This window comes from Cyanistes caeruleus, chromosome 3, assembly GCF_971803275.1.
Source record: "Cyanistes caeruleus chromosome 3, bCyaCae1.hap1.1, whole genome shotgun sequence".
NCBI lineage: Eukaryota > Metazoa > Chordata > Aves > Passeriformes > Paridae > Cyanistes > Cyanistes caeruleus.
This window is the reverse complement of record NC_141703.1, coordinates 26,791,918-26,819,864: the sequence shown is the minus strand read 5'-3', so window position 1 is coordinate 26,819,864 and position 27,947 is coordinate 26,791,918. Positions and strand designations below refer to the sequence as shown.

At 42.0% G+C, this 27,947-nt stretch overlaps 1 protein-coding gene and 2 long non-coding RNA genes across 7 annotated transcripts in view; 2 read left to right on the top strand and 1 right to left on the bottom strand.

Annotated features, from left to right (window-relative positions):
* The window catches only part of SH3RF3 (SH3 domain containing ring finger 3), a 275,756-nt gene that overhangs the window by 202,065 nt on the left and 45,744 nt on the right, over window positions 1–27,947 (top strand). For all 3 annotated transcript variants that reach the window (XM_086880293.1, XM_086880294.1, XM_086880291.1), the window contains exons 7-8: window positions 2,358–2,608; window positions 6,703–7,007. In XM_086880293.1, the coding sequence (XP_086736419.1) occupies window positions 2,358–2,608; window positions 6,703–7,007 (556 nt within the window). The remainder of the gene's footprint in view (window positions 1–2,357; window positions 2,609–6,702; window positions 7,008–27,947) is intronic.
* On the bottom strand, window positions 206–18,169 carry LOC111922697 (uncharacterized). 3 transcript variants are annotated; one of them, XR_015284278.1, is made up of 8 exons: window positions 17,871–18,169; window positions 17,681–17,746; window positions 16,362–16,429; window positions 11,905–11,985; window positions 10,965–11,169; window positions 6,875–6,972; window positions 3,529–6,265; window positions 206–893 (listed from the first exon to the last, which is right to left on the bottom strand). It is a non-coding gene; the product is annotated as an uncharacterized LOC111922697 (long non-coding RNA). The 3 variants fall into 3 exon arrangements; XR_015284277.1 differs by lacking the exon at window positions 206–893 and having other exon boundaries at window positions 2,781–6,265; XR_015284279.1 differs by lacking the exons at window positions 206–893; window positions 16,362–16,429 and having other exon boundaries at window positions 2,781–6,265; window positions 17,871–18,159.
* Window positions 18,243–24,851, top strand: LOC111922698 (uncharacterized). The gene is made up of 4 exons (XR_015284280.1): window positions 18,243–18,451; window positions 19,539–19,625; window positions 21,103–21,272; window positions 24,754–24,851. It is a non-coding gene; the product is annotated as an uncharacterized LOC111922698 (long non-coding RNA).

Here is a 27,947-nt window from a genome sequence, read left to right as displayed (position 1 = left end):
ACAGATCAGAAGGCAATAACTGAGCCTGATGACAATCCTTGAAATTGAAATTGCATTTCAATAAGGAAACCCCAAATATTAATTCACTGTTTCTTCACTGTTCATCAACCTAAATGTATTTACCTTATTTTATAGAGCCCCTTGGCTGCCTTCACTCCTTACCTCTTCAGCTCTTAATTAGTAAGGAAGTTTGTGCTGAAGGGTCGGTTATCTGAATCAGCAAGACTTTATTAAATGCAGCATGTCACAGCTAGAACAAGACAGAAAAGTGCTAAAGGGCAAAAGTGCTTTCCACAAAACCTGAAAGCAGCATTATGATTATATTTATGATCCTGTGGGCTAATTAAGTTCTTGTATAAATCACCCTCAGTGAGAACAGCAATAAAAATCTGATAGCAACAAAATCTCCTATTTGCACTACTTTCAACATACTTTGTTCCCCTTTGACAGAAAAGCAGAGGATTAGATTCATGCATGTTTTTCTGCCACTCCCTACAAAACCCAAGGAAAAGAAGTTGTGAATTTAATAACACTAAACTAGATTTATATGCTGCCAAAACATGTGTGAGTGGAGTATTACAGAAAAAGAACAAAACTCTTTAGATGGACAGACAGGCACAGGGCAGCAGAGAAAATTTACCACATCCAACATCTATCCATCTCTGTTGAAGTCACAGGTAGTTTCTGTACTTGTTGGTGTGCATGTTTGCCTGAACACAGCTCTCAGTGGACTGTTAGATGTGCTTTCCTGGCAAACTCAGTCTAGTGCAGATGGCCAAGCCAGCTCCAGCTGAACCTTCCTTCCACCCTGCCAGCTCTTCACAGCAGATGACAGACAGTCAAGATTTCCATCTGGTGGGATTCCCAGCTTTTCCCAGCTTTTTTACTGGAGACTTATCAAAAAAAAAATTGAAGAAAATAAAAAATCAGATTTAGTTAGCAAAATGTAATCCAGGCAAACCTTGCACCATGAGATGAGTCAAGTCAATGACACCACAGTGTTGTCTTTCCTCTTGTGACTTTAGGGGGAGTGAGGATTGGGCAGAAGGCATAGCTATCTTTTGCCCTTTTGGACCATATCCTCCAGCCTGTGCCTTGGTCTTTTTCCACCAGAATTCCACTCTTTTGGCTTTCAACTTTCTTGTGGTTATTTCTTTTGTCACCCATGTCCTCTGAACCACACCAGACTGCTCAACATACTCCTTTCGGCTCTTCTCCTCTCTGTCTTCCCATGAAATCTTGGGGACCCAGAGTTTCTCCAAATTCCATACCCCATAGTTGACTTAAACTTTATCTGTTATTCTCTCCTCTCTTGCAAAACCCTTGCACTGACTCATTTCCTTTTCCTCCACCTTACTTTGTTCTGCCTCATATCCCTTGTGCTGTCCTTTCCTGTTAGAGGACCTTGGCACAAGAAGCAGCCCAGCACAAAATGATCCATCTGTTTCATGGCATCTACAGCTAGGGAAGGAAATTATTCAGGAACTTGCATAAGAAACACAGGGAAAGAGCTGGTCAGCAGCTGCTGAGTTGGTCCATTGATGTCCTGTCTTCATTGTGGCCTTCTGTCCTAGTCAGAGTTTTTACCTCAGTGGTAGGAGGATCAAGATATGCTGTGGTCTGAACTCAATTCATAGCAAGGAAAAGCCTTGTCCCTTCCCTCTGAGGTCTATGTGGCCGCTCAGGTGAAATACAAATTATGCATGCAGTTGAAAGTGAGGAATGAGAGACATGTCAATGACTGCTTGGAATTCTTTTTCATTCAGGTGAGCTGCATTCTTGTCCCTGTTGCATTCCCTTAGCAAGTATAAGCTAGGGCTGGTCACACCAATAGGGTGAATGTTCAGCCAAGCCAAGCCCAGTCAAGTCTGGAGCTCAGTCCCCTTCCATAGCCACACACAGATTTGGTGTTATGCATCTTTGCTTCTCCCTGTAGGGCTGTATGCAGGTTTGGTCCAAAGGAAAGATGTCTGAATCTAATTATCACTCCATGTGAAATAGCCTCTGGCACACGAAATGACATCTGGGAGATATCCATTTCCTCTGAATTAAGATTTCTGATTTTACTAGAAACTATTCAGAGAGAAATGAAGGGTAATAAAAGACATGATGAGAAAAATTATCTTTTCTATTTTTACCCTGCACTTCTTCCTGTAGAATAAAGGGGTAAAAATATCCCCCAGCATGCTTATAAATGGGTCCTATAAAGATAAGTATATATCAATACCTCAGTTTACTTTAACAATTGATAGGGTATCATGCTAAATCCCCTAAGCAACTGGAGGTATTTATCAGCACTGTGGTTGGGTATTGGGGTCTCTGCAGCATTCTTACACTGTGCACTTGTCTCCATGCAGGGTGCCAGTGGGAGCTGGGCAGCCCAGAAACAGCGGAGCTGGAGGAGTTCCAACAACAAAAGTAGCCCCAGGAGCCATCCACCCCATTGTGGCTGGTCACAGCAATGCCACCACGGCTGTCAGACCAGTTGTTCCCATCACTGCTCCCCAGACACATCCCCAGCTGCAGGCGGCCTCTCCGCAGCTGAATAACTGCCTGAGGTACTCGGCTCAGCAGCCAGCCAGCCAGCCTCGCAGCGCCATGCAGATGGGTAAGTGCTCTCCCCATGCCTCCTGCACTGGCAGGATTGATGTGGCACCCCTCGAGGACAAGCCTCTAGAATGTGCTCATCCCCACAGCTTTCCTTCTTGCTTTAGCTCAGTCAATGTGGAGTTTGTCCATTGGTGATGTTTTCTTTGAGTACGTTTTCTTTGCTTGTAATATTTATGGGTTTCTATTGATCTCTGGGAACCACTTTGTGTTTATCAGATTGTTCTGCTGCTACAGCTGAAATAGATTGTAGTGTTTACAAATATTTATACAATTTATCTGAGTGAAAGCAAGCACTCTGTATACTGAGGAGATTAACAGTTCTGAGTCCGGTTGGCTTGCTGATAAAAAAAATACTGCCCTCATTGCAGAACGAGTAGTACATGCCTTAAAATTAAGAAGCATTTCATTGGGCTTCAGGGATGAAAGGTATTTATTAGGCAGAACAGGACCCCATGTCAGTGGTAAAGCAAAAGATCTGAAAAATGCTGCCACCTTTTTGAAGTGAAAATAAGAGCTTCTTGCACCAGGGGGCCTCTGTTCTTTCTAAGTTCCCTTTCTGATGTACAGCACAATTTTCTAGAGTACAATTTATTCCCCTTTCCCTGATGTTAAACAGCTTCTGATGTTGAATAAAGTAAAAGTAAATCCTGTGGTGGAACTTTATAGCAAAATTTAAAACATTTTGTTTCTGATATTTTATAGGGATGTGAGCCATTGTATTTACAAAGGCAGATCAGTAATGACTGTGACTGCTGAAAACTGAGGTCTTAGATACAAAATAGAGCAAACACAAATGAGAAATACCCTGCAGAGTAAGTCATGAATTCATACCTTTTGAAGCCAGAAGGCATGTTTATGACCATCTAATCTCAGCTCCTACACAGTCCAGACCAAAGGGAAGAAAACATAATCAAATACCTGAGAATCTCTGTCTCGAACAGTGGAGACTCCTCTGTTCAACAAACAGTGGAGGGCTTTACATGGTATCCATATCACAATGGGGACTAATTGATTTTATCCGCTTTTTGTCTACTTCAGAAAGTGCTGCTTTCCTCTCAATCACACCCTTCTAAAAGGTCTCCTGCTCCCACAGTGCAATGGCAAAAATGCCCCCTTTTGGGTGAAGTGCTCAGGAAGTGTTCAGGAGCTCCTGGTGCCTCCTGTGCCCATGTCAACAGGCAGGTGACTCCCCTGAAACCAAAGTGACAGATTGCTCTGCCCCACAGGCCTGGCATGCTCCACACCTTCTTTCCACACCTCCAGCAGCTTCCCTGATTTAAGACTGCTCCTCTAAGTCACTCTGACATCTCTAAAGTGCCAAAGCGTTGGCAGGCAGAGTGATCCAGGGACCACAGAGCTGTTCCAAAACCTCCTAAGCAGAGAGTCTTCCAGCCTTTCCAGAAGCTTCATGAGATTGTTGTTTTAATTAAATAAACCTTTGCCAGGATAAATAAAGAAAGTTTTCATGATTATCAGTAATTGTGTCCATAATGGCTGTCCTCACCAGCATCCTGTAGACCAGAGCCCTTGCAGGACAGGTCAATGCACTGACTTTTGGAAAAGCTTTCCAAGATAAGCAAGCTGGCACAGTATTTAAATCATGTTTCTGTTGGCTTGCAATATACATGAGTAACAAATCAATTTTCTACAAGGCCACTAATGTAGGAATACAACCAAAACAAAATATGAGTGGTGTAGAACAAAAATAGCCTTCAGTGAGCATTGCTAATTAATAGCATGTTTGATGCAGCACAGTCCAGATCCAGAGATCCCAGAGCAAAAGCATACATTGTAACAGTAAGCAGATGAAACTGCAGAATAAAATGTGAGAGCTCTTCCCAGAGTGGATTTTTCTCAGGCCATTTCTTTTATTGCTTCTCATGTTTTATGTTTCCTTTGTGTCTGGAAAGACCAAGTCCTACATGAAAGAGGTGATGTACCTAATATGATTATCAAATCAATGTTCTGCATCCAGGTACATGCAGAGAAATTCCATTAGTATGCTTTCTCTCTAAATTTGGGAAAGCCATTGCTCCCTACACACAGTAATTCAAAACCTAGATCCTACAAGCTTAACCATCCCAAAAAATTAGATTTCTCATAGCAACATTGTTCATCACCCAGGGTTCAAATGGAAAAATCAGGTTCCAGATAACTAGTGGATATCTTGCCTGGAAGTGAACTGCACTTTCAGTGCATGTTTTTGGTAGTCTTGGGAGGGGAAGATGATAACTAATAGTAAAAATAGTTTTGAAGGTGTCTGTAATAAAAACATTTTGGACCTTCCTCATGCAACATGGTAAAGTGGTATCAAGTTACAGACTGGCTAAAGATAGTGTAGATGATTTGCTATAAACATTAGTAAAAAAAGATGTCTTAGACTCAAGGAACTACTGTGAGGGAGAATCATATAAACTTGGGAGGTGCTAATCTGATGATGACTGGCCCATCATGTTCAGTATCACATCAGATAATAGGGTGGAAGGCTGGGAGATGAAATTCCCTCCTGGCAGAAGTGCTCAGCTGGTGTAGTGAGTATGATTAATGGCACTCTATCAATCTAATCCCTGCTAATGGGGGCCACTGATAATCACAGGAATATAAACTAGTGGTTTGAGTTGTTCTAGCATTGTTGTTCAGTTATAGATTGAGTGAATTCCAGCTTCATAAAAGTTTGTCCTTCAGATGAATTTGTCAGAAAATGACAGATCAAAGGGGTCAGAAATTTTCCAGTAAAATGCATCTTGGTCAAAGAAAAGCTGCTTTGCTGGATTCAAAGTTTTTTGTCAGGAATGGATGTAGTTCAACCAGACCAACCATGAAGCTGTACTGGCTCATGTTGCTAAGGGAATTGATGGTTTTCCAGAGCTGTTCTCCACATAAGAGAACAGTGCAATGATCACATTCTATGTTTTCACATCCCAGGTGAATAACCTGACCAAAATAGAGGCTATTGTGGGGTAAGTGAGCATGTTGTGCTCAGAAAAATGTCCGGAGGTTCAAATTTTGCACTGAGACAGAACTAAACAAGATTATGAAACCTTGAAATCATTTATGAAATAGGCACTTTCCAGCCAGTCCTATTATTGAATCATTTACGTGAGGGAATGTCTGAGTATGGACTCAGCTTCTAGGCTGCACGTACTTGAAGTGGAGCTGTATTTAGGTAACACCTAAACAAGCTGGAAGTCATAGACAACATCATTGTGGAAATGGACCCAGAGCTTTGTCACATTTTTTGCATCCTGAAGCATGCAACACTCTCTGGAATCCCTGAGGAGCTGACCTCATCAGTGTGTCACAGTCACGTTAAATGGGCGAGCTCTAATTCCTGGTTCCCAGTGCTTGCAGGCAGGGTTTGCTTAGCAGGAGCAGCCAGACTAAAAGGCACTGCGCAGTCCCTTAGGGACTTTGCTGGCAGAGAGGAGGCTGAGCTTAGAAATCCTCTGGTGGATTTCTGCTTAATTTATCCCATGCAGCACAGTGATGTGATGTTGATCATTTTGTTAGGGCTGAAACAAGAGGCCTCCTTTTGTAATTGCTGTCTGAAGGGTCAGCGTGGATCATCTGGCATAACCCCTTAGGTTCCGTGTTGCATTGCTCCAAAACCGATCACTTTAGGAGGGGGGCTTGGGGGGTGCAAAAAACAGCTCAGCTGGAACAAGATAATGTATTTTTAAAAGGAAGAAGGTTAGGTATTTATTTCTAGGCATGGGCAAGGATAGTGAATGCCATTCCCCAGTGGCATCACTGGGGGGAACAAGCCAATTTTGGTGACTTTGGACAGGGCTTTGCAGCCAGAAGGGGAATTAGCCAAAAACACTTTGCAGGGTGAGATATCCTGGGCAAAGGCCCAGAGCTTATGTCCCCATTGGGCCCTTGGCACCTTCACAGACAGCATCACAGTACATTCTGAGCTGGAAGGGACCCACAAGGATCATCGACGCCAACTCTTCAAGTGAATGGTCTCTGAGGGGATCGAATCCACGGTGTTGTTGACACTGTGTTCTGACCAAGCGAGCGATGGGCCACGGAAGGGCCCGTCAAGGCAGTGCGAGGGGAATTTAACCGCGCTCTGTGCTCCTCCCGCAGCGCACCCGGCAGTGCCGGCCCCGGAGCGACCCACGGCCACGGTCTCGCCTCTGCGGACGCCCAGCTCGCCCTCCCGCCTGCCCGCCGCGGCCATTCGGCCTCACCCCGCCGTGTCCCCGCAGCACGGCCACCAGCCGCCCGCCCCGGGGGCCCGGCCCCTCATCCCGCTCACCTCCGCCGCCGCCGCCATCACCCCGCCCAACGTCAGCGCCGCGCACCTCAACGGGGACGTGGGCGGCGGGCCCCTGGGCGGCCCCGCCGCGCCCGGGCCTGCCGGCAAAGCCGAGGAGAGGAAGAATGAGAAGGTAAGGCCGCCGTGCCTCTGCCGTGCCTCGTGCTCCTGCCTCATAGCCCTCCCACACGGCTGTTGAGGAGGCACCTTGCGAAAGCTGGTTTCCATCGCCAGACGGCTTGGGCATCCTCATCTCACACCATTCCCACACCTCATCTTTCCCCCACCGCCATCCTCAACACTGCTCTCGCGTCACCTGCTCGCGGATGGGAAACAAGGCTGAATTGGTGCGTTTCTCCCAGTGATCAGCCCCGAGAGCTGCAAATCTGCAGCGGTGCAGCGAGATGTTGCAGCGGGCTCTTGGCCATCAGAACCGCATGGCTAAGTCAGAATCCGCCTGCCTCCCTTCGTTGGTGGTAGCACCAGCCCCGCAGCAGGTGCCTCAGGCACAGTAAAACATTGTTTCGTGAGTGCTAGGAGCTGTTTTGCTCTTCCAGAAGCATCTCGATTTCTTCAAGAAATTTTCATTGCAGAAATTAATTCATGGCACAGCCCAAAAAGAAGGTAATCGGATACTGCTCGATGGGATGTAGGTACAGTGTACTGTTGAGTCAATCTCTTGGGAGCCAGCAGTGGGACCGATAGCTGGGTACATGTTCCCTGGCACACCTTGCTAAGGAAAGCCAGTGAGGAGAGCCACTTTAAGCAGCCTTTTAGGTTGTTGGCAAATATTTTGCTTTTACCAATTGTTTACATTGTGTCAGCAGTTCCCATATATCAATGCTGAAGATTATCTCTCTGCTGGTTAGCAGAGCAAGATCCTGGTTTTTATCTGAGTAGGAGGAAGAGATGTGGGGGCCTGCTTTTCCTTTGAACCTGAAAAAAATTCTTTCCATATGTTCCCTGAGCTTTCCCATGGTGGTAGTCACATACAGAGTAAACAGTTTCTTTGAACATGGTAGTACTGATGTGGCAGGTCTCATGTCCTCAGAGATGCAGATAACCCCTAGCTGCACAAAATTAGGAATAAAAGTTTTAAAATGCTTTCCTTTATCCTGCCTTGAATTTTCTCTGAATGCATATTGGTGAAAGAAGAAGGGTGTAGAAATTCTACCCTGAACGTGACATTTAGGTACTTGCTTTCAAAGAACAACTCTCAGGTGTCCATCAAGGACTGCATGTGGTGGAAGCAGAACAACATCTGCTACTTCTGCAAATCCAAGGAAAGGAATAGCATTTGGCAGGAGGTGGTAGAGTTGCACATTGCCTCAGAGCATTGTGTACTGGCTTATTTATTACTTTCTAAAACGTGTTAACTGATAGGTCCATATATTTTAATTCATGTGATACTGCACACAAAGTCTGTAGGCAAAATTATTTCAAGCACAGTCCTAAGATACTGGTTAATCTCTCCCAAGCTGCTACAGCTTAAAGTTACTGAATTGGGATGCAGAAAAGTAAAGTTAAGAGGTTTTTGAACTCCATGCATGAAGGGGAGAAGGAAATAATATACAACATCATTGCAATGGGTGTTGCCAAAGACCAGTTCACTATCTGGGAAGTATCAGAGAGAAGTGACAGTAAAAATTGTAATTTCTGACTCAATTGGGTAATACATAACTGCCCTGGCTGGACAGCATATTCCTGAATCTTGTCCATGTTATAGTTCACTTTCATTTTAGAAAGATCTGCATTAGCAATGTTTCCTTTCCTTTTAGAAATAATGACTGATGTTTGGCCAGGTAAGTTGTGTTATTGCTCTTTGCTAAGCCCAAATATTTCTTTGAAGCAATTGAGAGCTTGGATAATGCCAGAATGAAAGCCATACAACTATTCAGAAAAGCATCTGTGAGTCAGAACTGGAACCATATCTATAACAGCACTTGATATTTTCAAAGTGAAGGCTGATTGGGCAGGTTTTTTGGTGAATAGGAAAGTGTCACAACACTCAGAGGGAGTATCAGTGGAGAAAGACAGTATCTGTTATCAGTACACGTAATAGGAAAAAATCAGACAAGATTAAGGAGCAAAAAACAGGAGGGACATAGCTAGTAAGCTGCCAGATAAGCAAAGATCAGAAGCAATTTTTCTGAGTTCAGTTTCATTATATTAATCAGTCAGGTATTTTGAGATGAAAAGAACAGGGGAAGTTAGTAAGAGGAGAGGTAATAAGGTCTTCAGCTCTATTGAACACAGGATGGAAGAAATGCACAGGTAATTATCTCCTGAGAAACTGAGATTAGCAAGTCATATGTGATGTAAATTGTAATGTGCCATAAAATTAGTGTTGTTGTTAGAATCAACAATTTTTGGTGTGCTCTGAAGTTGTTAACTTTAATCCTGTCTTAGTCTTTCCAGTGTCTTTTGTAGGATACCATCAAGGAAAAAGGCTGAATGATCAGAGAATAAGTGGTTTAGGAGACATTTTCTTGTTATTAACCATGGTTTTCTTTTATGTAGGAATTGTCAGTGTGGGTTCACTGTGGTACAGAGGGCACATAGTACGTAAGAAGTAGTTTGCATTCAGGAATGGACATGACAAGGATCCATTGTTTTTCATGGTTCTTTTGAGGGCTGTGGAGATAAATTGCAATTTTTGCATTTATCACTCCAGTATGATGAGATATATTGGTCCTTGGGGAATTTTCTTCAGATTATAACTTTAGTAATGTTGATTGTCTGCTTGAAAGCTGGGCTGGGAGATAGTGAGGAAAAGTGTTTTAAGATATGATCTTCTAAAAATTTATGTTTTATGATTTCCCACAGCAATTCCACTCAGAGATACTAAAAGTGACACCAAGGGGCAGTTTCTGCAGTGAGTCCATGTATGCTGCTTGTGTTGCATGTTCCAAGATGGAATCAGCTTCCCCTCGGGAATAGCCTTGTTTGAGTGTATGGTGTAGTCATCACTGTTAATGCTTTCTTCGGTGCACGTGTTTATATGCCAATATCACGGGTTCCTGTTGGTGTGCAGAAGTCACATATAGGCAAATCCCAAGATTTCTCTAAAATTGAGGGACTCCAATTCCTATTTTTACTAATTTCCTTGTGAGCTAAAGGCAACTGGCAGAAATAATCCTAAGGATTACGTTTTTCAGATCAGCATGAATGATTTCCTTGCTCATTTTCTATTAATGTAGCAAATAAATCCTTAGGTCTATTTTTTGACATCTCTAGTTCTCTGCTTCAGCCTATTTCTTGGGGATCTTGATCCAAATTTTCAAAGCTGCAGGTGAACCTTGGTACTTATATTTATTTAGGTACCCTAATAATAGTGTTTTACTGTCATATTCCTGCTACTTAACCAGGTGGTAAAATTCTACCTCCACACCAGTCTTCACTTGTTGGTATGCATCTAATCCTGGAGGATCCCATCTGCAACTGGGTTTGTGCTCCACATCTCAGCTCCTTGCCTGTCTGCTTAGGGAACAGTTTTGAGCCTGGTCTCCTTTACCAGCTGCTGATAGTAGCTGACGAAAAATTGTGCCATAGACAGTGCTTAAGTCCACTGTGCAACAGTACTTGGAAAGTACTCTGCCAACCAAGCAGGCTGAGAAGTAGAGCACTTGAAAATCAAAGAAGTTTCAGTGCTGTATGGGCACAGTGGGAAGCAGCAGGAAAGGCAGCTCCCGCAGGGGCAGCACAGACACTGCAGGAATAACAAGTGGCCTGAGTGGAGGTGAGGGAGCACAGCAGAAGTTGAAGAGGTAACGGTGGTCAAGGCAGCTTAGAAGGGAGAAGAGCATTGGCAGCTGCTGAGAGACAGAGCAGGGAGCACCAGAGAAGGGGTGCCAGTGCAGGGTCCAGGTGAAGGGTGCTGTGCAAAGCCCACAGGAAGGGGTCCTGAAACAGGGAAGTTGAAATATAGGGTGTGAAATGTATCTAAAGGCAGTGGAAGAGAGGAAAGTGTGAAGGAGACTCTTTCTTCTTTTTCTCAAATACTTCCCACTTGAGGGTTGTTTTTTTTTCTTTTTCCAAAAAGGAAGTTTCTTTCCCCAGAAGTAAAATATTCATTTTTCCCCAGACTCACTCTATGGCAGATTAGGGATAGCATCCCTAAGACGTCACAGGGCCAGAAGACAAAACAAAGACCAAATGGACAGCATCCATTTCCTTTAAGGGTGTGGAGTGGTAGCAGGGTTCCTTTGAGCTCTTTGTCATTTGCTAGTAGTATCTGCATGTGTAGCCATATGAAAGTCAAAAAATTCAGTCCCAGTTCCAAATCTTCTGAACATCTGAAAGAAAGAGACAGAGATCCTAGCTGTGGAACTGGAGCAAAACTGTATGGTTTAGGGGCTTTTAAAAATAGGGATCCTGCTTTTTCAGCAGGGTCAATACTACCCAAGTTCAACTGGTAGATTACAGCTGAGAGCTTGTGATTATGGTATGACTACTGCTTTGACCTTGCTCAATTTTTGCTATAATAGTTTCTGCTTTACCTAATCTGGGTTGATGCTTAATACCACTGATAAAACCACTTGTTTGAATGAATTAATGCATTTCTCATTAAATGAGCTCCTCATTATGTTAATCAAATCAAGCAAATCATGCTGGGTGGTTTGACCACTGTAATTAAACTTTCTTTAAAATCCACTCATTTGGCTTTTGATGAGGGTTTTGATTAAACTCTTCCAAAATGTCTGGCCCAAGAGCTGACAGAGAGAAAAATAAGAGCTTGCACGATCAAGCAAGTCATTAATTCATCACTGTGTTACAGCAATTCCTTACTGTTTTACCTAGCCAGAGTATATTGAAATATTTGAAAATTGGCAATGTAAAATTAAACATTTCTTACAAGTATGCTGAGAGAACAAGTCTGTTTGCAGCTTTAAATTTAGGAACTGTGTCTCTGGACTATATAGAGGATCTAGATTAACAAGTCACAAAAATGGGAAGATACACTAGGCTGCTGTTTCCTGATGTTAAGATAAGAAGAGATACATCTTCAGAAAATTGCTTTGAACACATACCAACAGTTTTGCATGTGAAGGCTGAATCAATAAACATCTGTCTGTTTTCACCAGTGTCACTCACTTTTTCAAGTATCAGTCCTGCTCAAAAAAAATGCATTCCTCAAATGATAGCGTATGTTTGGCATGATGATGGTGTAAGAACTACATTGCAAAGCAGGATAAGCCAAGGCCTGTTTTCTGGCCCTGCAAATGTCCCTGCATGACTTGTATCCATGCTTCTAAGCTTTTTTTCCTACCCACAATAGGGTGGCTACATCCCGACTGCTCATCCAGAGCAGTCCTGGTAAGTGGTGTGGCACAGACCATACTCCTGTGTTGTCCTGGGAGAGTGCTTGTTCACAGAATCATAAAATATCCTGAGCTGGAAGGGACCACAGACCCACAAGGATTATCAAGTTCAGCTCCTGGCCCTGCACAGGACAACCCCAGGAAGCACACCCTGTACTCAGTAACATTGTCCAAATGCTTCTTGAACTCTGTCAGGCTTGGTGCCGTGACCACTTCCCTGGGGAGCCTGTTCCAGTGCCCAGCCACCCTCTGGGTGAAGACCCTTTTCCTGATATCCAACCTAGACCTCTCCTGGAACAGCTTCAGGCCATTGCCTGGGGTCCTGTCACTGGGCACCAGAGAGGAGAGATCAGTGCCTGCCCTGGCACTTCCCCTCATGAGGAAGTTGTAGGTTTCTGTAGGTTTCCTCTCATTCTCCAGGATGAGATAAGTTACCCCAGAAGCTCCTCACATGACTTGCCCTCAAGGCTCTTCACCATCTCCATAGCTCTACTTTGGATGCTCTCTCATAGCTTTATATTTTATATTTTGGACCCAAAACTGCACACAGGACTTGAGGTGAGGCTGCACCAGTGCAGGGTAGAGCAGGAAGTTGATATAAGCCAAACCCACAAAAGTTAATGGGTGCAGACATAGGTTTGTTGCTAAATTTTGATCTTGTCTTTTATGCCAGAATAGACATGACCAGAGAGACTTCCCTCTTCACCACTCCACCTTCCTGTGCCTTTCTCTTCCTTCTACTAAAATGCAGCCCAGTGCCCAGTTCGACCTGGCAGCATCCCTCAGTGCTGGCCTCCTGTCTGCACACATAGTTGCCCACGCTGGCCTTATGTAGAGTTGGAGACTAGATCAAAGGCCCTTTAGAAATTTGGCTTCATAAACTCTTGAGATGCTCTTTGCCCTTAATTATTAAAGCTGTCCAATTAAGCTATCAGATGGTCAGCCTGAAACTGCCTGAAGAACCAGGTCCTACACAGTTATGCACTTTCCGTTTTTACTTAGTGTTAGCCTCTGCATTGCAAATTCTTCTCATATTAACTTGTCCCTGAGTGAAAGGGATTTACTATCACTTCATATCCCCAAAGAAATTTTCATTCCTTATCCAGAAAATGAAAGATCAGTCTCAAAATTGAAGAATTGAGCACTTGCAAGGACTTTGTAGATACAAAATGATGTGACAAAAATAGTGGTCACCTGTGATGAGTAGAGGAAGCTAAGGACAGAGTTGATGCAAGCAGGTTTTTCAGATAAGTCAATAAGGCTGACCCCGAATTTCTGGAGGAGGAATTCAGTCTTCCTAGCAGATATGAAATTATGTAACATTTTTCAATTTGTGAAAAATATTTCCCTTATGTTCAACTAAGAAAGCTCACTAAGTTGCACAGGTGTGAAATGGAACAATAACAACCAAGTCATTAAATGAACAGTGCAAGACATAACAATAAAAAAGTTGCACAAGACCAGAAGAGCCTGGCTTGAATTATTAGAGTAAGTGGTAGGTTGCATTAAGAGGGAGAAATGTTGGAATAGTAATCTAAAGGTTTGCATCAAAAAGAATAAATTCTGTAACACTAATTTTCCTGAGTACTCTGTAAGACATCAGAGTTGATCCAGGAGCCACCAACACTAACATTTCACTGATCATTTTCAGAACCAGCTGTAACTTTTCAGTGTAATGTGTTCCAGTTTGTTTCTTGGTAAGGATGCTTTATTCTGGAATATTTTAGTTCAGTTCTCTCAAGATTTGTGCACAGAATACATACTGTTAATCCATTTCCTCTCAACAAAGGCAAGGGGGCTGTCTTTGTCACAAATGAGCCACTGCTTCCCATGCTCCAGAAAGTGAATCTTGGCTCAGTGACCAGCAAGTGATTCACCAGAAACTTGGCCAGGGAGTGGAAACCTCTTTTTCTGGTCATGTGAACTCAGGCCACAAAGTTCTGTTTTAGGGCAGAAAATTCATGCTTAAAATCTCTCCAGCACCTTCTCCTTCATCGTTAGAGCTCAGTTTGAAAGGACATAAACCTGGCAACTCAGTGATGAATATTTTAAGGCTGGCAAATTACCCAGCCAAAAGCATGAGCCCCAGCTGTCAAAACATAGAAAACTTAAGCTTTACAATAAAACAGATTTCTGTTATTTCTGACTGGCTGGGATTCTTTTGCTTAGATCAAGGGCAATAAGTCATTGATCAAAATTTCTTTTTCTTCTTCACATTTTTGATGTTAGGAAATGCTTTCAGACTCCTCACAGATATTTCAAGCGCTGACTTTGCTGCCAAGCAGTCTCCAAAAGCTATTGCTTTTTTCTCTCCTCTCCCCCCGCCTCTGCTTATCTGCCTCACAGTGCTGTCACAGGATTTCTCAAGTGTCCACAGTGGATTTCTCTAACACTCTTTTGAGTGGTTCTGTGCTGCATTCTACGGCCTTAAGGGGAAGCAGATCCCAGGGAAGAGAAGATGGAGAGTGCTTTAACTTCAAGAGGAAATTCGGTTTATCTGCTAACTGGAGATGAAGCTGTTTGGATGCCAAGGCACAGAATTCTCCTGGCACCTGTAGAGACCTAATTTTATAGCACAGAGGACCCACGAGCTTTTTCTAAATCCTTAGCACAGCTTGAGGAAGAAAGTAGAACTGACAAAAGAAAGAGCATGCAAGGGAGCACTGGAAGCAGAAGGCTGGAGGCGTATGTGTGCGCGAGTGTGTGTCTGCGTGTGAGCATCCCAGCACTGGCGTTCCCATGGCATTCCCCTGCCTGCAGAAGAAATCATGCAGGACCAGATGGCTGGATGGGGCCAGGCTGTGGGTGGGGATGGCAAGTACGTCCTTGGATTAGTCGGGTGAAATGTAAGTGCTCTTGTGCTATCAGTGGAAGACATTGACACATTTCGCCTGTTGCGGGATCGTAGGGGCCAGTCCCCACCCCAGACCACACAGCTCTGCAGCTGAACATCCCCTCATGGCTTCTGCCCTCTCCCTGCCCTGTTCCCAAAGAACATGTCTTGATCTCTCATTCCCTCATGACATCAAACATCCAGTCCCCATGCATGGATTAAAAAACCCAGGGTGTTACTGCTCTCCCTGTCCCTGTGGTTCTCCTTTCTGCCTGAAGCAGTAATACACAGAGCTGGCATGAACTGACACTACCCCACCTCTCCCAGGAAGGAAGATATGCAGGATGAAACCATTCCAGCAGAAAAACAGAGTAGGAAGCTGCATGCCTTGAAAATAATTAAACAACTTGCAGCGTGTCAGAGTTGGTGGCATCTTGGCATCCCACACATTCAGGACTCATTTGTTTTCTTCAGTGATTTTCCAACTGTGAATTCACAAGCCAGCAAATCTTAAACCACCAAGAGGTAACAGAGATTAGTCACTGAGCTACAAGAATTTAAAGTGCCAATGCAGTTTTTTTATGGAGACAAAGCCTGAACTTTCCTGTGAAAATTGTCTCTAATCAACTTCTCAGTCCCCATGTTTCTTTTTCCTAGGTCGATTAAAATATCTACAATCAATGCAGAAATCTTCCAGCAAGCTCTGCTAGAAGAATTATATAAACTGAAAGAAATTACAGTTTCTGACAAAAACATCAATACTGTAGGAATAGCATGTTAAAACAGTCAACAAATATCTGTGGCATGTTTCTATTTTTGTTATGTAACTCGAGGGCATAACCAAGTTATAGCAAAGGCATATTTATCTTATTTTGTACACTTTTGTTTATTATTCATATTGCAGAAGCAGCATAAAAACTTAAAAGCCCTTGCCTTTCTTTGCCAAATGGTAAAGCAACTTTAGAGTCAGTCTGGGTTGTTATTTTTTTTCAACTGAATGTCTCAAGCATCTAGTAATTCTCTTCAGACCAAGTGAAGACATGGAGTCAGTGCTTGCCTCTGAAGGACTGAAAAAAATGTTACTGTTCTTCCCTCTGGAGAAAAAATCAGTCTCAGGAATTCAAAAAGTACACCATGCAAAAGTCACTTTTCTGACACTACATCTGCGGGCTGCCTGTAATCAATTAATATAGTGTGTCAAGCAGTCAACCTTTATTTATTATAAAGGCAAAACTCAACCTGTTGCTTTGCCTTTTTTTGCATATATTTTGTTCAGTTCATATTCACTGATATGCTTCTCTAAGTTAAAGACTACAGAAGCTGTAATACTAACCTTCAGCCCTTGACCACTATATTCAGCACAGCAGAAGCAGACTGGCTTTGGGCTTTGTCACCAGATGCCTCAGGGAGGGAAGAAGTAATTTAATGTGAGTCCATGGACAACTAATTTTGCAGTAAAGTAGATTTCCAGTGTTGTAGTTTTTTGTCCCAATTCATGATCAGTCCAGAGCTAGTATATTTTTTAATGGAAGTATGTGGCTTTTTTGCTTTTTTTTTTTTTTTACCTCAGAGATCTCTACTGCCTCCTGCACAACATCATGTTATTTTTCATATCCTAAGTTTCAAGACAGAAAAGGGAGGAGGTCAGGCAACCAGATTCTATCAGCACAATGGTGCCTGCTGAGGCCAGGGAAATGTATAAGCTAGGCTTCAACCAGGACATAAAAGAAAGAGCTGATTTTCCAACTTTGAAAATTTTTCTGGACAGGTTTTATATCTAAGCCATCTTAGATACCTGATTGTTGCCAATCTATCACACAGGCTTAGAGTGAACCTGGCCAAATACAACTGGCCAGCAGAGACAGTGGCATAGGCGAGGTAGTAAGGATGGTGTCCCCAAAGCCTGGAATGGATTTCCATTCATCTGCTGTGAGAAAGTCAGGTGGATGCCAACTACCCACCACAGATAGTCTAGCTTTTCTTGAAATTGTTCCATTGAGACAATTCCACAACTTCCCTGAAGAATCCGTTCCCATCCTTTCATATTCTCTAAGTCAGAAACTTCCCTATTATCCCTCACGAATCTTTTATGGTTATAACTCAGTCTTCCTTCTTCATGTCTTGCTCCAGATGGAACTGCTGATCAGCTTTCTCTTGACAGCCTTTCACATGTTAGAGAACTAATAATGTGTTTAGTCCTTGAGAATTCTCTTCTTTCAACCTCACTGAGCCCTGTTCCTAACCTTCCTTCACAGTAATATCTTCTAGACCTCTGATTACACTTTCATTTCTCCTCTGGGCAGTCTTCAGCTTGCTGAAGTCTTAAAGAGTGGTGTCCCAGAGTGGAGTTGTGCTGACATCTTGTTAGTGCAAATTAGGGTGGTATAAGCACTTTCCATTACTTATATATATACTGTTTACAGATAAAGCTTCCTTTTTTCACAACAGCATCTTGATTCACTCCCAGTTTGTGACTCAGTGTAACTTCTATGTCCCTTTGCAGAGCTGCTGGCTGGCCAGTCAACTCCTCATATTGCAGCTGTGCATTATTTCTCATTCCTAACAGTTGCATATCATGCTTATCTTTGCAAATTTCATTATGGTGATTTGGGATAATTTCTCAATTTTAGGGAAACTGTTTTGAATTCTTACCCTGTTAATCCTACTGTTGTGGATTAATCCTGGCAGGCAGCTTAGATTTACACAGCCACTCACTCCCTGCCACAGTGGGAAGGGGGAAAGAGTCAGTAAAAGTGAGAAAACTCACAGAATGAGATAGACACTTCAATAGGTAAAGCAAAAACGGTGCACACAAGTAAAGCAAAACAAGGCATTCACTCACCATTTCCCACCAACAAGCAGATCTGCAGCTCTGTTACAGTAATGGTGACTTGAGATGACAAGCACCTGAATGTGCTCCACTTCCTACCTCTTCCCCAGGCTTTCAATTGCTGAGCATGACACCTTACGGTCTGGTATATCCCTTTGGTCACTTAGGGTCAGCTGTGTGTGCTGTGTCCCTTCCCAACTCCTTGTGCCCTTGCACACCCTACCCCTAGCCCCCTTCTTGGTAGGGTGAGTGGTGAGAGGCAGAAAAGGCCTTAACAATGTGCAAAGGCTGCTTGCTAACTGAAACAGGGTGTGTTATTACCATTGTGTGGTCACAAATGCAAAATATAGCACCATACAAGCTACTATGAGGAAAATTAACTCTGTCCCAGGTAAAACCAGGACACTGCTTGTGGACTCAATCAACTCAGTAGCCACTGCTGGTTTTGGAGTACACTCAGTAGCTCACACAGCATGTAATTAATGGAAAGATTGACTAGGACTGGGACTGAGAGAAGCCCTGATGGTACATACTTGAAATGTCCTCATGATTTGACAGAAAATCATTAACTGGAAAACACTGCAAATCAACTGGTAGCATCTGGTTATCTGTATAGTTGGAATTCTTGCATGCATACTGCTGGGTTAAAAAGAGGGAAACGAAGGGGCTCCTCAAAAAAGCACACTGCTGTTCTGTCAGGAAGAAGTTGAAAGAAAAAACCTGTGCAAGATATTCATCATATTTCCTACTCTGCTCTGGGAAGCTTGTCAGATATGGCAAAGTAATCATAGTACAGGACCTTGACTAGAAGTTGTAATTACTTAACTAATGGGCTACTAATTCTGTTATCTTTATAGGCAGAGACATTCCAATCAACCAGGATCAAACTGAGGATGGGACAATTCTAAGTTAATGTTTGCCCACCCTGTTTTGCTAAAATGAAAATAAGAAAGCCTGCCAGTCTGTCGATCAACCCCTTCAGTTTTGTACCATTATCTGACTTGTGTAAAGGGTTTTTCATCTTCATCTGTGGTAGGCAGGCTCAGAGATGGAATGACAAAGTTGTCATTTCTGCTCCAGTGCAGCAGTGATTTTATCTTTATATAGTTTCCATCTTTTTCAGATGTGAGATATATTTGCCCAACATCTTCACAGAACCATTTTTAAGTTATGTGTTAAAATTGACCGTTTCCTTCTGTTGGTTGGCAGGATTCACCATTTATTTCAGGTCACACTGGCCTCTTCTGCATCAGTCAGCTAGTTGGCAGAATGAAGAGGAATATGCTGTATATGTGCTGTCATCGGTAATTATTTCTGCAGTAGTTGCAAACGAAAGCACCAACCAGATGTCACTGCCTGATTGCATAGCACAATGCAGACATGCACCAAATTTGTGTTCACAGAGCCCTTGAGGTTACAGATGTGCGTCTGTGTGTAGCCTATGTGAGATGCTTCTCACTGGCTGCATCACTGATATTACCCTACTGTCAGCACTGGCATAAAAGCATATCCTCTCACATCTTGAGTTACCCAAATCACTTGAAACCTGACGTGTTTTGTCTCACAGTTGGGACAGAATGAGGCCATGGAGAACATTGGCTTGGGTAGCACACCTGACAAGCAGTAATTAGGTAAATCAGTGTAACTCAGTTGCATTTCATTACATGGTCTTATCTGCAGGTCATGTGGCAGTGAAAAAGAAGAGGACTAAACAGACAAATGAAGGAAAGGTAGAATGGAGGGACAGGATAGCAACGTAAAACCAGGGTTAGTACAAAAGTGAAAAAAAAGTCACAGTGCTGTTGGCTCCCCTTCTTAAGCTTACTGCTTATGCCCTAGTTTTTCCCTTCGGCTAGCTCTGTTTCTCACTGTTGATCCCTTTTGCTCTGCACTTTAATTTAACAAAGAGGAATTTTATATTCCTAAAGACGTGTCTTTAGTATAGGGTATTTTAAGCAAATTTTTTTAAGCAGAAAAAAGATGAAACTAGGAAAAAAAGATGAAATATTAGTTTTTGCTGAAGAGAGGATGCTCTTATGACATGTGCTGCCAAGACTTGAGAAAGCAAGCTTTTTGCTATGGCAAAGCTCTGTAGTAATTACAATCCCAGTGTTGTGGCGTTTGGAAAGTGACAGTTCCTTGCTGACTTTACCAAAAAAAATGTCATTTACATGCTTGGTCATTCCTCTGACACTGACAGCCACTTTCTTTGTAATACTTCAAAATTATTCTGGGTTTCTTTCTTCTTTTCTTTGAAGAGTATACTTGATCAATTGATCTTCTTGAGAGAAAACTACTTCAGCTATCTAGTGCGTCTTAGGAGTAATTCACAGGACTGCTTGGAAATACAGGAGGACTGCAAATGCCTGTAGCACAGCTGACAGGGGAGGTTACAGAAACCTCAGCTGCTTTGCCTGCAAAGCTTATACACTTCAGTAATTGATCACACATCAGTATGCAGGACAACAGTTCTGTCCCTGTGCAAGAGACATCCCACATCCACACCCTGTGATGCCCATGGAAAAATAGCACCTGTGACTCCCTGCACACCGCTTTGTGTTCAGAGGCTGAGCTTCTCTTACACCCAGAAAAGAAACCATCAGCTTGAGCATGTTATTGGTGTCACATGGTTTGTTTGAGGTACACTGTCATGATGGTAGGAGGGAGTAAGGACAAGCCTGATGTTTTTAGTGCATGAAATAAATCAGAAATTTTTTGAGGAATGCTCAGATTTGATACTGTGATAGCTGCCAAAACTGGAAGTCAGCCTTCAGAGAGAGCAAAATTTTCATGGTGATGGTGATGGTGTCAGGAACTTGCTTCTAAAATGTCACACCATCTGAGGACCGTCAGGGCCCCTCTCATTCCAGTCTCTCACTCAGTCCTGGCTGCCCCAGCAGCAGTGGAAAGCCCAGATAATTTTCAGAAATACAAGTAAGGAAGCTCCTCTCTTTCAAAACACAAGGTTCTTCTTTGATACCCTCTGGGCCACAGTCCGTGCAAGTGTGATGTATTCTGTCAGTCTCAGCTGACTCCTCTGTCTCCAGCTAAATGCATCTTTTAGGAGCTGTTTAATCCTTGGAAGAAATTATTTCACTGTAATGAGTATACACACAAATTCTGGCAATTTTGAACTGTGCACTGGCAGACCTTTTTTTTCTTCCATGGGGAATTGATCTTGAGAGGACAGTATACCTCCTGTGATACCTGATTTTTCAACAAGCAATCTTCTCTTGAAGTGCAGGCTAGCCCAATACCGTGTAGTTTGTTGGAAGTGCTGAAATTACAGCCTGAGGTGGCACAGCTGCTAGAACAAGATCAGCCAAGCGGGAATAGATGCATCAGGGATAAAGCACAAGATGGCCTCCACTAATCCAAACCACTTACCTTCATGTTTCTGCTTTCCATAAAAGTGTAAGTGTCACTTGCCTGTCATTTAACAAGATTGCAAAGGAAGGCCAAGGAATTTTAACTGTTTGCTTCTGAAACAAAATCTATCCCTCATGAATGGGTAGAGCCAGAGCCAGCTACGTGTACGACTAAAGTAAGTCAAAGCACATTGTGATTTATGTCGTTGATTCTCTCTCATTCAGGTGTTCAGTGAGTGAGGTTGCTCTGGCTTTCTGCAAAATGTCAGTGTTGCTCCCAGTGCTTCCCAGGACCAATAAATTGTTTTCACTTCCTTATGAGAGACAAGGAGCAGCAAGCTAAGCAGTCAGTCTAAATCATCTTATTTAGAAACATTAATTTTAAGTAGTTAGTCTAGCAGTTAGTTTATTTGTACATCTTTTTCTCATTTCAGAATCCTATGCTGTCAGTCAAGCTTTGATAGATTATCCTCTAGTTTGAATAAATGAACCTAAAGCTTTACAAGAATGCTCATGGTCTGTCCAGCTGTTTTGCTTCAATTCTCTAGAAAGTACAGTTAGCCTACCATATTTACTGAAATGATTTAGGCACCTTGATTTGTATTAAAACAAAGGTGTAACATTTCTAGGCTTCAGATTAGGTTAGGTCCTCAAGACACAGTTGTATCATGGTGTAGGAAACCCCCATGGTAGATGCAAGGAAGCCCTTGCACAGAGGCAGGGCAATGTCATGTTAGGAAGAAAACTGGGATCCAGGAAGGAATAGGGTCTTCTCAGCCCTGTCACCTGTGCTTTTGTGGCTCCTTGGTGCAGTGTGAGTGCAGCAGCCCTTGATCTGTGGTTTGCACAGCAGAAATGGAGCTGAGGAATCCAAATAGCAGTTGCAGGGCTGTGAAAGCTCTCTGGGGTTGTGGTTCCCAACCCTTTGTGTCTCTTCCTTGGCTGACACTACATCCTGATGGCTGCCTTTTGCCCTCTCTCAGACCCTTTTGCAGCTGAGGAAGTCTCTGAACAACTGATTTCCCAAAGCTGAGAGGGCACAGGGGAGGGCTCAGTCCTGGTTTTGTCCTGTTTCCTAAGCTTTTGCCAAAATACCTAATTTTTTTACCATAGCAATAATTCTGAGAATGTTATTGTTTTTACGATCTCTTTATGGCGAGGTGGAGTTACCCCGTATATGCTCTTAAGTACTGTTTCATTTACCTGTTGGGATTTACTGAAGCAGAATTTGGATTCATACCACTGTTTTAATAGCCCTTGCTAGGTCTGTTCTCCATTAATTTGTCTAATCCCCTTTGAACCTCTTCATACTTTTGGCTTCCACAATACTATGTGCATGAAGTATCCATTTAATTATGTGTTGTGTGAAAAAGTGCTTCCTATTTTTTAGTTTCAACCATTTGCCTAATAATCTCATTTAGGTTCCCCCTAATTCCTGTACTGTGGGAAAAACCCAATCCATTTCCCAAGTACCATCTCCACAGGAAGGGATTTTGTAGGTCAGTATTTCCTGTCAGTTTTCTGCTTTCCAAGCATGCCCAAAGTGTATATACTTTATGCCTCTGTATGTTGGCAGTGTGGTGGGCAGGAGACTGGACCAGAGAGGGGAGGTTTCAGTGCTTTCAGCTGAACTTCCCTTACTTGTTGTAGGATAATTGAAATCCAGTGGATTGGTGAACAAAGAAAGAAGCTGAATGTCAAATGTACAAGGATATCAGGGCTATTCCCTTCTTTTGTTTACCAAAGAGATTGCTTGTGCTTCAAAGGAAGAGGTAGACTAAAATTAGGACTAAAACACATCCATCTGACCTTAGTTCTGGAGAGGGTGGCTGCTTGGAAGTAAGTGGAAATGTCAGTCTTCTTGAGAACCATGGTTTCATTACTTCTTCGGTGGTGTTCTTGCATTTCACTTTATCTGTACAATTTTGAGTTCTTTATCTGTACAATTTTGAGTTACTTCATCGCAGTAGTAGTTTTCCACTCCCTGTGCCATGTTTGAGCTGTTCCCTCAAAAAAGGAGCATTAAAACTGCTACAGTACCAGTGGAGCAGGTCATCCGTCCCTCCTTCACCATTAACCCTGTTAGAGGCTCTTTTACCTTCTACCTCTTCTGAATTCAGCAGCCTCCAGGAAGCTTAATCATAGCTGAGAGTCTCTGCTTCCTCTTCAGTTGGTTTTTGTTTTGGATTTTTCCCCTTTGAGCTATCCTTTAACTTTGCTCCAATGCTTGAAAGATCTAATATTCCATCTAAATTGAATATTGAAATATATTTTTAGATTCCCTCTTTATCTCTGTCTGTAGTCTCTAGAGTCTTGCATCCGCCTCAGTTCAACAAAAGCACATGATGAAGTGCCTATGTGCTTTGCAGTATTGGGACCTGAACACTGATTTCTTATTCTCAGTTTTGTTTTCAAAACATTTAAAATTCCCAGTCAGGTCTAGCAAGACATTTTACTTATTTTCCCCTATTTTTAATAGTATCTTTCTTCAAATTAATAATAAATAAATAAAATATTTTGTGCACATGTGTATACACGTTACTGTCACTGGAATTTAAAAGCTAAAGATATTATGATCCTAAAATCCTTTATGTTTCTTGGCATGTAACATGCATACTGAGATTATAATAATAGACTTGTGGCCAGGAGCAGCTGTCTCCATTAAAAACTAAAAATCTTTGGCAAAGTATTTCCATACTATTCCATACTGATACCAGACTAGTCTTTCCTTAAAATCAGAAGAAGCTGTGTAGTAAGTAATTGCCGTTGTCTTGTTCAGTATGTCATCAGCGCCTCATGAGAAATAGTGGCAAATTGCACATGATAAATACATATCCAGAGATATTCCAGACCTGAAGCTTCCCTTTGAGATTATATTGGTTTAGGGGTCTTGGCAGAGCTTTTAGAATGGTTATCAAAATCTCAGATCAAATAATTTTACAGATTTGAAAAACTCAGATAGCTATTTTCCTCACAGACATAATTCAAAATATGACCTACTGTTTCAATGCAAGCATCAATCACCAGAAGCCATGTTGGAATCAGAATAAAAATGCACTGTTCTCCAGCCACTAACTTACATTTACTCAAACAGGCACTGACCAAGTTAAACAAGCAATAAAAGTGGTATTTTGGGGGTACTGACTGATAGATGAGTTCCTGATTTGTGAGGGCATTTGAGCCCTCATAGGGCTCAGGGAAACATTTAAGTGCTTGTTTCTTTTTTCTTCATTTTTAAATGAAACCTCTTCCCCCTCTAGCTCTCTTATCTATTGATGTAACTGGTGTTGCATGAGAAATTACCTCATTTCAGTGACTGGAGACAGCTTTTCTATCAGCTGCAGTAAGGTTTCCTCATTTGTTTAATGAACCTGGATAGGTAGAAAATTAAGTATTAGGAGCTGCAGAGGAAGAAAACTAAACCAGAATGTTCTGTGTATTTGGGTGGTTTAAAAAAATATATCTGTATTAATATAGTCAGGACATGTAATTGGTATTTAGATTATGGCATGATTATTGCTTTGCAGACAAGGGACTCCGTTATCACTCAGTCATCAATGAAGTAGCTGCATTCTGTGCTCATCTCATCTCTGAAGCTGAAAGAAGAGCTAGTTATTATCTTCAAGTGAGTTATTAATGAGGGGAAAAATCATCCCCAATTACTGTGAAGCAAAATATTTCAACATTTACATATCTCAGACTTTAATTTTGATCTAATCCTTCATGAGTTTTTAACCTCAGACAGTATTCACTTTTCCAAACATTCTCACAGTGGGATATTGAGAGGAACTTCCGCCTGTCCAAGTGCTGGCTTCCCTCAGGGTATGCTGCAGGGTCACAGAAGTGCTGCCCATCCCGTCCTTGTGCTGCTAGAGACTGATTTCCTCTGAGATTCCTTCATGCTGCACCATAGGAACAGAGCCTCCACTGTCAGCTGTGCCAGAGAAAAAAATTCTGAGTTGTCTATACAGTCTGTGTTCCTAGACTGTTTTGGTTTTTTTTTTCTTAACTAGAAACAGCCTGAAATTTATTTGTAAGGGCTAATTTTGTTCTTTTGCTTTCCTTTGAATTCTTTTGAAATTAATGGTTTGGAAGTTTTGACTCTCAACAGCCTAGAATATAACCTGTGCAACACAAAGGTGATGATTTAAATTCATATAAACATGCAGGCAGTAACCAGGAGATGGGAGAAGTGCTGTCCACACTGTGAATCCATCCATCAACACAGATGTGAAGGTCTGACCTTGGCAGATTCAGGGGGTAGGGATGTCAAACACAGTTTGCAGTCAATTGGAAATGTAGCTACTAGACAAAGAAAACTCAATAATTACACAGCTGTTTCAGAAGATTACAGATTTCCTAGAAAACAATAAAACAACCATCTGTGAATGGAAAAAAAAAGTAAACTGTCTTTTTTAATTCAAAAACAATTCTGAAAGTCATTAGATATGTCCCCTGTAAACTTCTTATCTGTTTTGAAAAGTGACAGAGTCTGAAACCAATCGGTGTAGATTTCTCTACGGCATTTATGCCCATTCATGCTTCATTGATATACAGTGAAACTGCTGAAGGACTGTCTTGAATAGACATATAAATATTAATTACTTATGAAAGATGGCTGCTATTAAACTAAATATTAAATGAATTCATAATACTTGGACATTTGCAATAAATCACTACTGGGACTGCATACTAACATCCCATTCCTTTTTTTTGTAATATTAAAGCCATGGAAAAGAGCTGGTTGCTCCCAAAGAAAGCTTTGTAACACTAGAATCATTAATGAATTCCCACAGCACAAGGAGGAGTTTCAGCTTAGTCCCATTTTACAGATAGAGGGAGGCAGGTAGTGGTTTAGGTTGAACTGCTGATCACAGAAGGCTCAGACCCAGTCTGTTTCTCATGAGAGATATCACAGTAAATTATCGGTTCCTGACAGTCCTTCTTTTGCTTGTAATGCTCTGAGCAGCGTCAGCAGAGGATCTGGCCATGTGATAGCAGAAGGCTGAGAGCCAGACTCAAAGGGAGAAAGAGCTGGACATACTGTCTAATCTCCATGCACACAAAGTGGTTGGTATCAGGTCACCTTTAAATACCTTGCCAAAGGCCACAGCTTGAAGGATGGTACGGCTCAGGTTTTGACTAGGCTTAGCAATTGAATTAAGTCATCTTCTCTCTTCCAAGACCACAGATCTTAGTTTCAAAAGTTTACTAAAATGCTCAGCAGGGGCTAAAACTCAATTCTTTATTTTTCCTTTTATTAAAGTAGAACAAAGGATAGATCAGCAAGGTCATTATAGCTTTCTGTTTTCTAAGGGATAGTAGCTTAAGAGTATAAATTTATGCCAGGGCTAACAAGGAAGCTGTTCTTGTAAACAAAACTGAATGACTATCAGACTCATCTGCTTTTTAATGTGTAGATGGGTATGAGTATATGCACCTCCTTCATTCCAAATATGTTTGCTTCTCTGCCTTAAATGGTTTAAGTTGTGCACGGTTTTTCTAATGAAAATTTGCCAAGGTATTTAAATTAGAAGCAAAAATTAGAGAAGCTGCTACCACACAGGAATATTAATTGTTCGTTATACAGGGCTTTAGTTCACGTAGTTACTTTGCATTTGCAAGACTGCCAATTAGAGAGGCTCAAAGTTCTCACTGCTGCACAATAGCCATTTCTCCAGAGCCCCACAATGTCTATTGTATTCTGCCACTGACCTTTGGACACCTTCAAATGCTTATTGACACAGGATGCTGGGATCATTAGAGCTATTGTTTCAGTGTGCCACAGGAAGAGTTTTGCAACTTCATGAAGAGTTTTAAAATTTTATATAATGATCACAGCAATGGTATTTTTTAATTAGACAGCGAGAGAAAAATTGAATAATTTTTTCTGGTGTTTCAGGTGAATTCCAGAATGCCCACTTTCCATACAGTCCCTTCCCATCAGGGAAAGAAGATATTAATCTGGGACATTTTGTCCACTTTCCTATTGTTTGCAGAGGAATTGATTTCATTTTTTTGACCTGGTGGTGCCATATGGCCAGCCTTCCTTAGCTTCCATGGATTCTGCCTGGGTGAACATCTTGACAGGATGGATCCTTTCATCCTGTAAGTGCAAAACATTCTTTTAAGACATAACCAGTGGTATGCAGGAGACGAGGATCTGGCTACACAGTTCAGACTCTGCTCTTCAAAAATCAGTGGACTTTGGCTCTGTGACAACAACCGTGCTTTATCTCTTCTGTATTTTGACATCTAAGGTATTCTTGTTTTCTTACCAGTCCATGATGGTTAAAGAGTGCAAACAAGAACTTTGGAAGCAGAGATACCAGATACTCCAAGTGCATTTACTGTAGTAAATCCAAGCATCTTCTAAAAACTTGTATTTATTTTATTGTAGCTTTTCTGTTCTTTAAATCTGCTTTGAGAAAATACTAAAGCAGTCAGAATATAAAAGAGCATAATTCTAAAGCTTGCATGGGACGTTTTGTCTACAGAGAATAAATAAATTGCTGCCTCGTATTTCCAGTGAGTGTTCCTACTTGAATATATAGAGAGAATTTCTGTTCCATAAGTCTTGCCGTTTCTGGGTTTGATTTTATCCCCTGGGATCCTATTATTGAACAAATTATCAAATACAGCTAAACTTCACAGCCCTGAGCCTCTGAAGATAGTTTTGGTAATGGCTTGCACTTCTGAAAAAAGAGGAAGAAATCTAATA